Source organism: Lepus europaeus, chromosome 8, assembly GCF_033115175.1.
Source record: "Lepus europaeus isolate LE1 chromosome 8, mLepTim1.pri, whole genome shotgun sequence".
Classification (NCBI taxonomy): Eukaryota; Metazoa; Chordata; class Mammalia; order Lagomorpha; family Leporidae; genus Lepus; species Lepus europaeus.
Window position 1 is genome coordinate 109,753,791 of NC_084834.1, and position 13,665 is coordinate 109,767,455.

Here is a 13,665-nt window from a genome sequence, read left to right on the forward strand (position 1 = left end):
TATAGACTACAAACAGTACACAGGTAGGATATACTAAATTTATAAAATATATTTTTTCTTCCCTTAGTAATAAAGTTTGCTTACTGGTGTATAAGCTTTTACATTTTTAAAAAATTTTGACACTTTTGTTAAAACACAACACATTATTCCGCTGTAGCTAAGTATTTTTTTCTTTATAAACTTATTCTACGGATTTTTTTCTGCTTTGAAAGTTTTATTTATTTATTTATTTTACTTTTAAAAACTTTTGTTAAAAAACTAACACACAGGGACCAGCGTGGTGGTGCACTAAGTTAATCCTCCACCTGCGGCACCGGCACCCCAGATGGGCACCAGGTTCTAGTCCCAGTTGCTCCTCTTCCAGTCCAGCTCTCTGCTGTGGCCCAGAAGGGCAGTGGAGGATGGCCCAAGTGCTTGGGCCCTGCACCCACATGGGAAACCAAGAGGAATCACCTGGCTCCTGGCTTCTGATTGGCGTAGCTCTAGCCATTGTGGCCATTTGGGGGGTGAACCATCAGATGGAAGGCCTTTCTCTGTCACTCTCTCTCACTGTCTATAATTCTACCTGTCAAATAAATAAATAAAAAATCTTTAAAAAATTAACACACAAACTCAGAGATAAGGCTAGGCCTACAAATGGTATGTATCATCAATATCACTCACTGTCTTCCATTTCCACATGAAAGTTGAAAAAACTGGGGGTGCAATAACACTCATGCCTCTGTCATCCTCTATGATAACAATGCCTTCTGAAATACCTCCTGAATGACATGCATGAAGCTCTTCTATAGTTAACTTTTTTTTAACTTTTATTTAATAAATATAAATTTCCAAAGTACAAATTTTGGATTATAGTGGTTTATTCCCCCCATAACCTCCCTCCCACCCGCAAATATCCCATCTCCCATTCCTCTCCCATCCCATTCACATCAAGATTCATTTCCAATTATCTTTATATACAGAAGATCAATTTAGCATCTATTAAGTAAAGATTTCAATAGTTTGCACCCACACAGAAACACAAAGTATAAAGTACTGTTTGAGTACTAGTTATACCATTGATTCACATAGTACCATACATTAAGAACAGAGATCCAACATGAGGAGTAAGTGCACAGTGACTCCTGTTGTTGATTGAACAATTGACACTCTTACTTACGGCGTCAGTAATCACCCTAGGCTCTTGTCATGAGTTGCCAAGCTATGGAAGCCTCTTGAGTTCGCCAACTCTGATCTTATTTAGACAAAGCCATAGTCAAATTGAAGTTCTCTCCTCCCTTCAGAGAAAGGTACCTCCTTCTTTGATGGCCCATTCTTTCTGCTGGGATCTCACTCACAGAGAGCTTACATTTAGGTCATTTTTTTTTTTTTTGCCACAGTGTGTTGGCTTTCCATGCCTTAAATACTCTCATGAGCTTTTTAGCCGGATCTGAATGCCTTAAGGGCTGATTCTGAGGCCAGAGTGCTGTTTAGGACATCTGCCATTCTATGAGTCTGCTGTGTAGCCCACTTCCTATGTTGGATTGTTCTCTCCTTTTTAATTCTATCAGTTAGTATTAGCAGACACTAGTCTTGTTTATGTGATTCCTTTGACACTTAATCCTATCATTATAATCAATTATGAACTGAAACTGATCACTTTGACTAGTAAGGTGGCATTGATATATGCCACCTTGAAGGGATATAGTTAACTTTCTTTTAATAAATAAGAGTACATTCTAAAATAATGAAATTTCCCCATGTGGACATACAATATGTACACACATATAATATAGCATAATAGACCAATATAGCAATGTTAATAATAGCTTTTAAAATCTTTAACTCTTTTTGTAGATTGCCAATTGATTTGAATTGCTTTTTCTTTTTAGTAACCTCAGTTAACCATACTTTCTCTCAGTTGGTACTGTTAATACATTATTGGCTTCATCTGTTTACAGAGCCATCCCAAAGTACTGAATACAATAAAAGTGGCTGGAAAAAGTCCATAGGAACCTATAGGAGAACAGCTAAACACAGAACCAACAACGCTTTAGTTTTATGAGCAGCACATCATATATAACTGAAATCATACTATAATACCTAGACTTGTAACATGGTCATTTACTATCATTCTCAATTATTATATACTGTGCATAATTGCATATGCCATACTTTTATACAACTAGCTGCATAATAGAACCGGCATCACCACCTAGGAATGAGTAATGCATTCTGATAAAATGTTACAATGGGTAAAATGTCACTGGGCCATAGAAATTTCTCAAAACCCTTATAATCTTATGGCCCGTCACAATATATGTGATCCATTGTTGACCATGTAGACATGACTATATTCTGAATTGCACAGGAGTACCAAATTGTGAACAGTAACTAAATAATGTGAACTGCATAGAGGATGAAAGTTACTTTCGAGATAAGAGTTATTCTAATGAGATCTATATAAAAATCTCTCTCAAGGTTCTTTCTGATGCAAGAAAGGCATTATTCACATGAGAATGTCATTTAAGACAAAAATCAGAGTGAGCTTGCACCCACTGTTTTTTAAGGCATTTTACTCAAAATATAAACAATGCTATAGTGGTAAATTTTAAATTACTTCACAATACACATAATTAACACAGAGATTATATCTAGAATGCATAAAGAATTATCACAGAGGAGATGGAGAAAGATTGCCCACTATAGGAGACCAATGCCCATCCTTCTCCATGAAAAAACAGACTGATACAATGACTAACCCAGCATGTTCCAACTGGCATAGCTCAGAGACAGTGCTGGAGTGTAGCACAAGAGTGACTTGTGATGCTTGTGCCACAGTCCAGGCCAGTATCATGTTGTGTTTGCTGTGGCTTTTGAAGTCAAAGTACTGTGATGCCTGGAGTTTTGTTCTTTCTTTTCACAACTGATTTCAGTACTAAGGATCTTCTGCAGTTCCACACAAATTTTGGGGTTTTCCTTTTTATTTTTGTGAAGAATATCATTGGTATTTTGATGAATATTTTTTGGGAAGTATGGATATTTTAATAATATAAATATTTCCAATTCATGATTATGGGAGGTCTTTTTTTTGTATCTTCAATTTCTTTCATCAATGTTTTGGAGTTTAAAGTTAGAAATCTTCCACCTTCTTGGTTAAATCTCTTCCTTGTTATTCTGTGTGTATGCAGCTATTGTAAATAACATTGTCTTATTAATTTATTTTTCACCAACTTTTTTTACTGGTTTTAGAAATGTTGTTGATTTTTGTATGTTGATTATGTATTCTACAACTTTATCAAATTTGTCAGTTCTGATAGTTTTTTGGTGGAATCATTAGGCTTCTATGTATAATACTATGTCATCTGCAATCACGGCCAATTTGGCTTCCTCATTTCCAATTTGGATTCCCTTTATTTCTTTCTATTGCTTAATCAGTACAAATTATACTTTCAGTACATTGAAGAGTAGGCATCCTTTTCCCGTTCTGGATATTAGAAGAAATGTTTTCAATTTTTTCCCCTACCCAATATGATGTTAGTTTTGAATTTGTCATTAATATCCCTTATTGTGTTCAGGTGTATTCTTTCTTTAAAAAAAAAAAAAGACTTATTTGTTTATTTGAAAGGAAGAGTTAGAGAGAGAGAGAGAGAGAGAGAGAGAGAGTGCTCGAGACTCCTCTATCCACTGGTTAACTCCTAAAATGGCCACAATGGCTGGGGATGGGTCCAGGCCAAATCCAGCAATCAATAGTTTCATCTGGGTCTCCCATATGGGTGCAGGGGACCAAGAACTTGGGCCACATTCTGCTGCTTTCCCAGGTCATTAGCAGGGAGGTGGATCCTTGCACCCACATGGGAGATCCAGATGAAGTACCTGGCTCTTGGTTTCAGCCTGGTCCGGCCTTGACCATTGTGGCCATTTGAAGAGTAAACCAGAGGATAGAAGATTCTCTCTCTCTCTCTCTCTCGCTCTCGCTCTCTCTCTGCAATTCTTTCAAAGAAATAAATCTTTTAAAAAACTCTTAAAGTATCATATCATATTTTTTCTTAAACATATCTAAACAGCTCATTGCTCCAAATCTAAAACGTATTTGTATAACTTAAAAGCTGTCTCTAATCTCATACTTAAAATTCCTATTCTATCTAGTATGATTTTTCTTGCCATAAATGCAAGTGTGCCAACAGAGGAGTAATTTTCTTAATTGTTTCTCTTGAAAGCCCCCAATCTGCCTGACATAAATTATAGGCTCTATTCTTGTTTAATTCAATCAGTTCAGGACTTTTTACGACAGTTTGGGCTTTCTCAGTCAAGTTGCCATATCTCTCTCCCTTCCATAAATTCCAAGTGATCTAGGTGATGCAGTGCCAGGTGCCGTGCTGAAGGGCAGATCTTCAGTCATCTCCTGAGATGCATGCTGCACCAAGTGGTCTCTATGCACTATCAACTCTCCATGCCTGTCCTCACTATCATGTCTCCCTTTAATCTCTGTCCTGTAAGAGAACATTTCCAGTCCCTTCAAGTGCTCAATTTATGATTTCCAGCTACACCGTGATTTCAGATTTTCTCCTCTGGTTTTGTCCTGTTTTATTTCTTCCCTGAAAACATAGGAATATCAGAATGCCTATGGTACTACATATGTGGTCCAATCACCATGGAAAATAATAGGAATATTACTACTTCCTGAGACTTAGAACATACCTCTATCATTGAAGGAAGACATTTTTTTTTCATTTATTAAACTTTTATTTAATGAATATAAATTTCCAAAGTACAGCTTATGGGTTACAATGGCTTCCCCCCTCCCATAACTTCCCTCCCACCCACAACCCTCCCCTTTCCCGCTCCCTCTCCCCTTCCATTCACATCAAGATTCATTTTCAATTCTCTTTATATACAGAAGATCAGTTTAGTATATATTAGGTAAAGATTTCAACAGTTTGCCCCCATATAGCAACACAAAGTGAAAAAAATACTGTTGGAGTACTAGTTATAGCATTAAATAACAGTGTACAGCACATTAAAGACAGAGATCCTACATAATATTTTTAAATTAATTTTCTATGCCATTCCAATTTAACACCAGGTTTTTTTTTTCATTTCCAATTATCTTTATATACAGAAGATCAATTCAGTATATAATTAGTAAAGATCTCATCAGTTTGTACCCACGCAGAAACACAAAGTGTAAAAATATTGTTTCAGTATTAATTATAGCATCACTGCACATTAGACAACACATTAAGGACAGATCCCACATGGGATGTAAGTACACAGTGACTCCTGTTGCTGACTTAACAATTTGACACTCCTGTTCAAGGCATCAGTAATCTCCCTAGGCTCTAGTCATGAGTTGCCAGGGCTATGGAAGCCTTTAGAGTTCGCTGACTTTGATCTTATTCCAATAGGGTCATAGTCAAAGTGGTAGTTCTCTCCTCCTGAAGGAAGGCATTTTATGAACTGCTAAAGCAGCAGCCTCACACAGTTGGATCATTAGTTAACTGTACTTCTGAAAAACAGTAAGTTTTTGATTCTGTACTCATATTGTGCTTTAACTTTAACACAAAAACATCTACTTAGCATATTAACGAGATACATAAAATGCAGTATCCTATCATTCATTATTTTCCCAGAATCTAATAATCTAACTTATTAGTTTTACTTTGATCTTGATTGGATCCTATTATATTAGCTACTCATACAAAAATGCTCATTTCCTTTAAATTTTTTTATTAATTGACTCCAGCTGAGCCAAAATAAAAGGTGTACTAAGTAAGTCCATGAGATTCCATATCCAGTAATTGATCCACAAATTTAACACACCAGGACACGACCATGGAATTACCATGAAGCTCACTGTTTGCACCTTATTATACACCAGGACATCACAGATGCCTTCATCACAACTGTCCTTCCATGAGATCATTCATCAGTGTTGTTCTTGATTCCTCCACTCCTCCCACATCCAGCCAAGCATTAAGTCTATCAAGTTGATCTATCTCCATCTCACTGCCTCAGTTCAAAACACTTACACTTAGATATCTGAAATTACTTTCTAGCTGTCTCTTGCCAACTCTAGTTTTTCCATATTATAGACTCCTCTCAAGATAACAGATCAACGTTATTTTAACAAAATGTCAGTCTATCACATTCAAACCCTTCACTGTCAATTCATTGCTTTGAAATCAAGTCCAAACTCCTGAAATAGCTTACTTATCTTTACAGTATCTGGATGCTTCTGATTTCTCTCACCTCATCTCCCATCAACACCTTCCACCTCTGTCATACACAAATCACACACACACACACACACACTCTCCCACACTTCTACACTGTAGTCAAATTATCTTAGTGTAATTTTCAGTCACCTCAAATTGGAATGCTCCTACTTGCTTTTTGCCAGGTTGATTCATTACCTTTACCTCTCTAAGTATTATATTCCCATTCATCCTTCAGATCATTGATAAAATATGCTCCATAGATAAAATATGCTCCAAGTACTTTTCCATAGCCTCTCCCACAGCAGCAAGATTAGGTTTCATTTGTGTGTTCAGATAGTGCCCCGTGGATGCTCCATCTGGTGTTTTCGTGTTTTACTTTCCAGCTTAATTGATTGCCTTCATAATGAGATTGTAAATATCTTAAAATGTTATTTCCAATTGTATTAACAATAATGCTGATGCCACAGATGTACAGCACATATTTTCTAATCAATGAAGGGGAAAAAGGAGACTGAATCAGGATCTTTGATATTCAAAGGTAAGAATAATTTGATATTCTAAGACATTAATTCAGGAAGTTTCTCATCTGGTCCCTGGTCTAATATATGCCCTAAATCCTGCGTATATTTTGTTGCAAGATTGTGTGAGTTTATTAGGGTTTCTGAGATTCAGGTGAAAAAGTCATATATTTTGAAAAGCCCACTTAGAGAAAGAAGGATTAGGATAATCTAGAAGGATGAGTAGGATTTACATAGACAAATGAGTATTCAGAATAATACTCTAGATATTCTGAACATGTGTACAAAATATTGTGACTGATGTGCTCAGAAAAATACAACTAACATTAAGGTCTTAAAGGGATGTAGATATATCTGGTCAGAGTCCCATTAATAAAGGATACAAGAGCTGTCATTATGGTCCTTTTTGTGATCATATAAATACGATTTTTCTGATTATCTTTCCCTATACAAGTTTTTGGAAAAAGGGAGGTAGCATAGGCAAGACAGTAATTCTTCTTGATACTATTATGAGTTTGAGATTCTAAACAAAGACTGTTACCCAAAGAAGCCTTCTCTCACAGCCTAATAACTGGGTTATCCTTTACCATAGAAGCTGGCCTCTGGCAAATTCTTTTTCTTCCGAACAGCTAAACATTCAGGTGTGTGCTATCTTGTCCACACACTAATCAAAAACCAGAATGCTGTCCAAAACTTTGGAAAATTACTGGTTAAACTCATATTTTTTATTAAAAAACACCTGTGAATTTCATGGAATCAAACATTTTTAATAAGCACTAATATTAGGGCTGCAGTAAAAATTTTAGGGAAGAATTTGTAAAAGCATGATATACAGAAGAAGGAAGCAAAAGAATTATAAGTTGGAAGGCATTTAGATACTAATGGAGGGTTAGGTCTTAGAGAGCCACTGGCTGTTCACTGAAGAGCAAAAAAGAAATTGGCATAATCTTTGGGAGTGGATTATGGCAAGCAAGAAGAGCAGTCACTTGCTAGTCTTCAATAAACAGAAATGCAAAACCAAGGAAAGGCTTATCGTCCTTCTCAAATAGGTGGCCCCACTACATCATCAGTCACAAAAGCTGAGTTTTGATTTTTTTTTTTATTATTTATGGAGCAACATTTATGCAACTCATATTTTACTTATGTTTTAAAATTAATTAGTAAATGTTTGGAAAGCACTTTGAAGATGAAAAGTTGTGTAAGTCCTAAGTATTATCATTATACCATTATCATAAAACATATAAAAGTCACAGAATCTTGTAAGCTAAATAGGTGGAGAATGACTGTGCTGCCTAGCATTTGGAAGGAAGATGACAAATGAACAACCTCCACAGAGAGAGGAGCCATGGACATCTCTGCAAAGCAGGTGAGTCTGAGGGAGTGGGAGGAAGAAGGCTTGCCCTTACTCCTCGGGTGAATGTTCTAAAGGGAGCTAATTCACTGAAGTAATTTAATTTGTGTTTTAAGGTTCTTAAAAATGATGCGCTTCCTCAATTTTTTATAAAAATAGGAATTAAAGTAAAAACAAAAATGATTAATATGGATAAATTTTCATTGTTAGGTTCTGTTTTGATTATTAATTTTTGTAAAAAATCTTGCAATCACCTTAGTTCACACCAGAGAAGGATGTACATAATTGATGGAATCTGAAGATGTCCAGAGAATTTTATTTTTAAAATTGAAAGGATAAGATATTTGCACTCACCTATTTCTAACGATGTATGTTGACACAGAGACACTGATATTTATGCTCACATTATGCTATTTTAACTGTGGGAAGTGGTAGAACAAAGCTTGGGTATGGCCGGCGCCGTGGCTCAACAGGGCTCAACAGGCTAATCCTCCGCCTTGCGGCGCCGGCACACCGGGTTCTAGTCCCGGTCGGGGCACCGATCCTGTCCCGGTTGCCCCTCTTCCAGGCCAGCTCTCTGCTGTGGCCAGGGAGTGCAGTGGAGGATGGCCCAAGTGTTTGGGCTCTGCACCCCATGGGAGACCAGGAGAAGCACCTGGCTCCTGCCATCGGAACAGCGCGGTGCGCCGGCCGCAGCGCGCTACCGCGGCGGCCATTAGAGGGTGAACCAACGGCAAAGGAAGACCTTTCTCTCTGTCTCTCTCTCTCTCTCTCACTGTCCACTCTGCCTGTCAAAAAAAAAAAAAAAAAAAAAAAGCTTGGGTATTAGTTTTTAAAATTGGAACACAGCAATGCCTCACTGGTATACATTCTTAGTGGTATGATTGAACATTTGACTTAAAAACAAGAACAGCAACCAGAGGGGATTGTGTTCCTTCCCATTAGCAATGTCACATGCTTAGAAAGCAATCAGATTGAAAGTGAAAGAAATGTGCTGACTGCTTCCACGGCACACAGCAACGAAGAAATACTTTTTACATTTTGATTCATAAGATAACCAAATTAATACAAAGATAAATGTTCACATCCACAATGTAGTCGTTCCTGACACTCCAACAAAATGCATGCATTGAGACTAACTCAAACTTTAATAATATTTGCAGATAATTTTTGTTTATATATTTTCCCATCATTTAGATTCTAAATGACCAGCATATCATTGGGAACAGTAAGGTTTCTGAATAAATAGCATAAAAAACATCATTTTACACATTCAGATTAATATTTAGTGTAATTAGCTGTAACAGAAAGATGGAAATCTTTTCCATAAAATAAAGTCACTGTTAATTTTTTATTTAATCAATAAAAATATAACTAAACTATTTCATCACACCTTCTAAGTAATGTATTCTATGTATTCCACATCAACTTGCTCACCTCCTCATGTTCCAAAAAAATACATTAGAAACAATGTGCAGACAAACAGCTTTAATCCTTTCAAGGAATTATTTTTAAGCATATTCACCAGTAAGCCACTGTTTCTGAAATCCCTAAATAATTACTGATGTCATTACAACCTTATCTATATTATACCTGAATTGCTTCAGAATATACCTGGTGAATAAATAAAAGTCATATGACAAATTAAGACATGCTGCCAAAAACAATGCAGGTTTTCCCGTTACGCACTTCAATATCCAGCCTTGACCCAGTTTCTGTTGAAGGCTAAGTAGTTTATCTTTTTTTTTTAAATTAAACTTTTATTTAATGAATGTAAATTTCCAAAGTACAGCTTATGGGTTACAATGGCTTCCCCCTCCCAGAACTTCCCTCCCACCCGCAACCCTCCCCTTTCCCGCTCCCTCTCCCCTTCCAATCACATCATGATTCATTTTCAATTCTCTTTATATACAGAAGATCAGTTTAGTATATATTAGGTAACGATTTCAACAGTTTGCCGCCATATAGCAACACATAGTGAAAAAAAAAAAAATACTGTTGGAGTACTAGTTATAGCATTAAATAAGAGTGTACAAAGTAGTTTATCTTATCACCTAATACTAACATTTTGGAAAAATAGATTTCATGTGTCTGACATTGCTTTTAGGGAATGCTTTAAAATAAAGAATCTGAATGTTGACAAAGTTGAATTTTCCTTTTGAATTTTAGGATACACACACACCACTACCACAACCACCACCACCCCACCACACATTGGGTCACTACTTCCAAACTAGTAAAACAGTTTGTGAAAAACATCTGAATCTTAGAAATTGCAGGAGAGACCAGAAATAGATCATCAGCCCTTAGAACTAATTTTTATTCATTAATTATAACTTCATATTTGTGAGTCAAGCTAGACAGTTCATTTAGTGATCTTAGATTTGGACTATAGAATAAGTGAGAATTCTGAGTTATGAAGCTACCTAATATGAATAATTTTCCTTATACAGATTAAAAACTAAAAGGTCTGATCTTTAGCCATAATATCAAATGTGCATTTACTTATTAACAACCAGAGAAAAATCTCTACCTACAGTTCTAATCTTCTTTAGATTTGAAATGTCCTGAAGAGAAACTATTGTCCTACAGTTTTTCCCTCTTTAAAATTAGGAAACCAGAATGGAGGATTTGCAAAATTCACTCCAGCTCCAAATGGGTCTCTCACTCTAGGAAATTTATGTTGGAGGGAGATTTGATGTCAAATAAGGTTCCCTGTTACTCAAATTCTTGTATACAAGAAATGCTTTTATATCCCTTACAGACAATTCAGAAGGAGAAACAACAAATGAAGGAGTTTTGTGTATCCACAGATTGGATTATTGTAACATTATCAATGTTCCATTTTTTTATCTACAAAAAAAGCAATTTTTATAAGGCTCAAGAAATACATGATTGAGAAGAATAGGAAAATATATACCAAATATTTGCCACATCAAACTTCATACTCATTTGTCACATTTCCATGGGGGCCTGTCCCATGGCAACCATGTTGAGTAAAATATGTCAACATATGCATGCGTCTATCAATCTGAAGAAGAATGTCTTACAACAGGTACTCAGCTCTAGGAAATTAACTTTCCAAGGTTTAGCATATCATTTAGTTAATTCTTTTTACAAAAATTTCAAGCACTATTCTAGACTAAATAAGTGATTGATCAGATTGAAAAACCTTTCCTCTAAGACTATATAGTGAGACTTCTTTAGGTTTTTTAATTAAGACCAAAAAATGTTCACAAATATGGAAATATCAACAGAAATCTTGACATACTAATTTTTTATTTTATTTATTTTTATTTTTATTTTTTATTGGAAAGGCAGGATCACAGAGACAGAGATGTTACATCTTCTGGTTCAATCCCCAAATGTCTGTAACAGGCAAGGATAGGCCAGGCTGAAGCCAACAGCCTAAAAGTCAATCCAGGTCTCTCAATGTGCCGACATATTTTGGACAAAATTTTCCCAATGGTCAGAGCATTTTTGCAAAGTATAATGAAGTTTCTAAAATGATAAGGACTTGGAAATTACACCTGCATTAGAGATCTATTTAATAGTATTTGTTCAGGTAATTTCATCTGTTCAGGGAATAATTACAAACCAAAAAAAAAAAAAATTTGTTTTTTGCAAATGAAAATCAAACTAATGTAGGTTTTAGTATCATATTTCAAATTAACTGATATTTAGTACAGTCATTTCAAGGTATGTTAACTTTTTTTGTATACATCATAAATATCTTAGATGCACATATATACATATACATAAATATATAAGTGTGTTTAGAGTCAATATATGAATATATGAATGTATAGTACCTAAAATATAAAAATATATTTATAGTATATTATTATAAATAAAACCTACAAATAAGCATATTATTAACTGTATTGTGCTCCCAAAATTCATTGTGCTCCCCAAAATTCATACGATGAAGTTCTAACCTCCAGTACCTCATGTGGTTGTATTTAGAGATGAGTAAGTTGATACAATTAAAGTGAGATTATCAGGTTAAGCCCTAATCCAATATGGCCATTGTCCTCATAAAATGAAATTAGGACACAGATATGTACAAAGAGAAGACCATGTGGAGATACAGGGAGAAGATGGCTATCTCCAAGAAAAGGACAGAGGCCTCTACCCTTCTGAACTTTAAGAGAATAAATTTCTGTTGTTGAAATCAGTCTATGGTACTTTGTTATGACAACATTGACAAGATAACAAACATAATACAGCATATAAAACAAAGTTAATTTTTTACAATTCTTGCATTTTACATTTCTTACTATTATTGCTCATCACTGTACTCCCTTTGCCTAACAGTATGCTTTTCACATTGCTCAATTAACATGAGTATGAGAAATTAATTAGTTAGCAAACTTCTAAAGAAACATTTCCTCCCCATCTCTATATGATGAACTAAAACATTATTTTCCAATATTGAAGCATAAATACACTGGAATAAAGTTTCCTCTCAATCCACAAATATTGTAACAAATTATTCTAAAAGTTTTAATATTATTATTTCTCTCTGTCCAACTAATGGTACCAAGCTGTACATAACATTTAATGCCTCCAATAACACCTCAAAAAACTGTGATTAGTGATAAATCAACCTCTAGAGCTGAGAGAAGAACAAATCCCAAAAGGTTGCAGATTGTCTGATTGTGTTTACATAGCACTCTAAAATGAGAAAATTATAGAAACGGAGAACACATTAGTGGTTGTCAGGGGTAACATAGGCAAGGGAGCAGAGACAAGGGGCTCTTGTGGTGATGGAAATGGTCAGTATCTTGGTTTTACCTGTGTAAATATCTCAGTGGTGATATTATATTATAGCTTTGCAAATTGTTACCATTGGGCAAACTGTGTCAAGAACAAAAGACATCTCTTTATTGAGATATATCTTCTGCATCTACATTACAGCTGCATCTGAATCTATCAATGTATCCAAATGAAATGTTTAATTAATGTTTTAACTTTCTAAAGCAAACAAAAATACCCAAACAAGTTTTTAGGTAGGACATTAGGTATGTTCAATAAGTCCACATCATAAAAAAAAAGGTAGAATGAGGAAGCTGTTATAGACTAAGAAATAAGAAAATCAAATGTAATGTGGAGATTTTTTTATCCTGTTCAAACAAAAAATACAACAGATGTCTTGAGGCCGTGTAGAGATATTTGAATGTGACCTTGATGTTACAAAGTAGTTCAAAATTATTAGTAAGTCCATTAGGTATAATAATGATCCTAAAAATGCTCATGCTAGAAGTAAATCATGCAAAATGTTAATAGCTTAAACCTATGTGTTGGATATAGGACAGTTCATTATTATTCTCTTGGGGCAGGCATTTAGCCTAGCAGTTAAGACATCCCACTCAAATACCATACAACAGTGCCTGGGTTCAAGTCCAACTCTTCTCCTGATTCCAGCATTCTGCTAATGCATACTCTGGAAGGCAGTAGGTTTTAGCTCAAATAGTTGAGTCTCAGCCTGCCCTACCTCTACCCTCACCATGGGAGACCAGCATTGAGTTCCTGATTCTTTTTAAGCCTGGCCCAGCCAGAGCCTCTGCAGGCATTTTGGGAGTGAACCAGCAGA

General features: G+C 35.5%; 1 protein-coding gene across 1 annotated transcript in view; it reads left to right on the forward strand.

Moving 5' to 3' along the window:
* The first annotated feature begins 8,028 nt into the window (after positions 1 to 8,028).
* The window catches only part of LOC133765717 (transmembrane protease serine 11C-like), a 69,397-nt gene continuing 63,760 nt past the window's right edge, over positions 8,029 to 13,665 (forward strand). The window contains exon 1 of the mRNA XM_062199257.1: positions 8,029 to 8,084. Within this exon, the coding sequence (XP_062055241.1) occupies positions 8,029 to 8,084 (56 nt within the window). The remainder of the gene's footprint in view (positions 8,085 to 13,665) is intronic.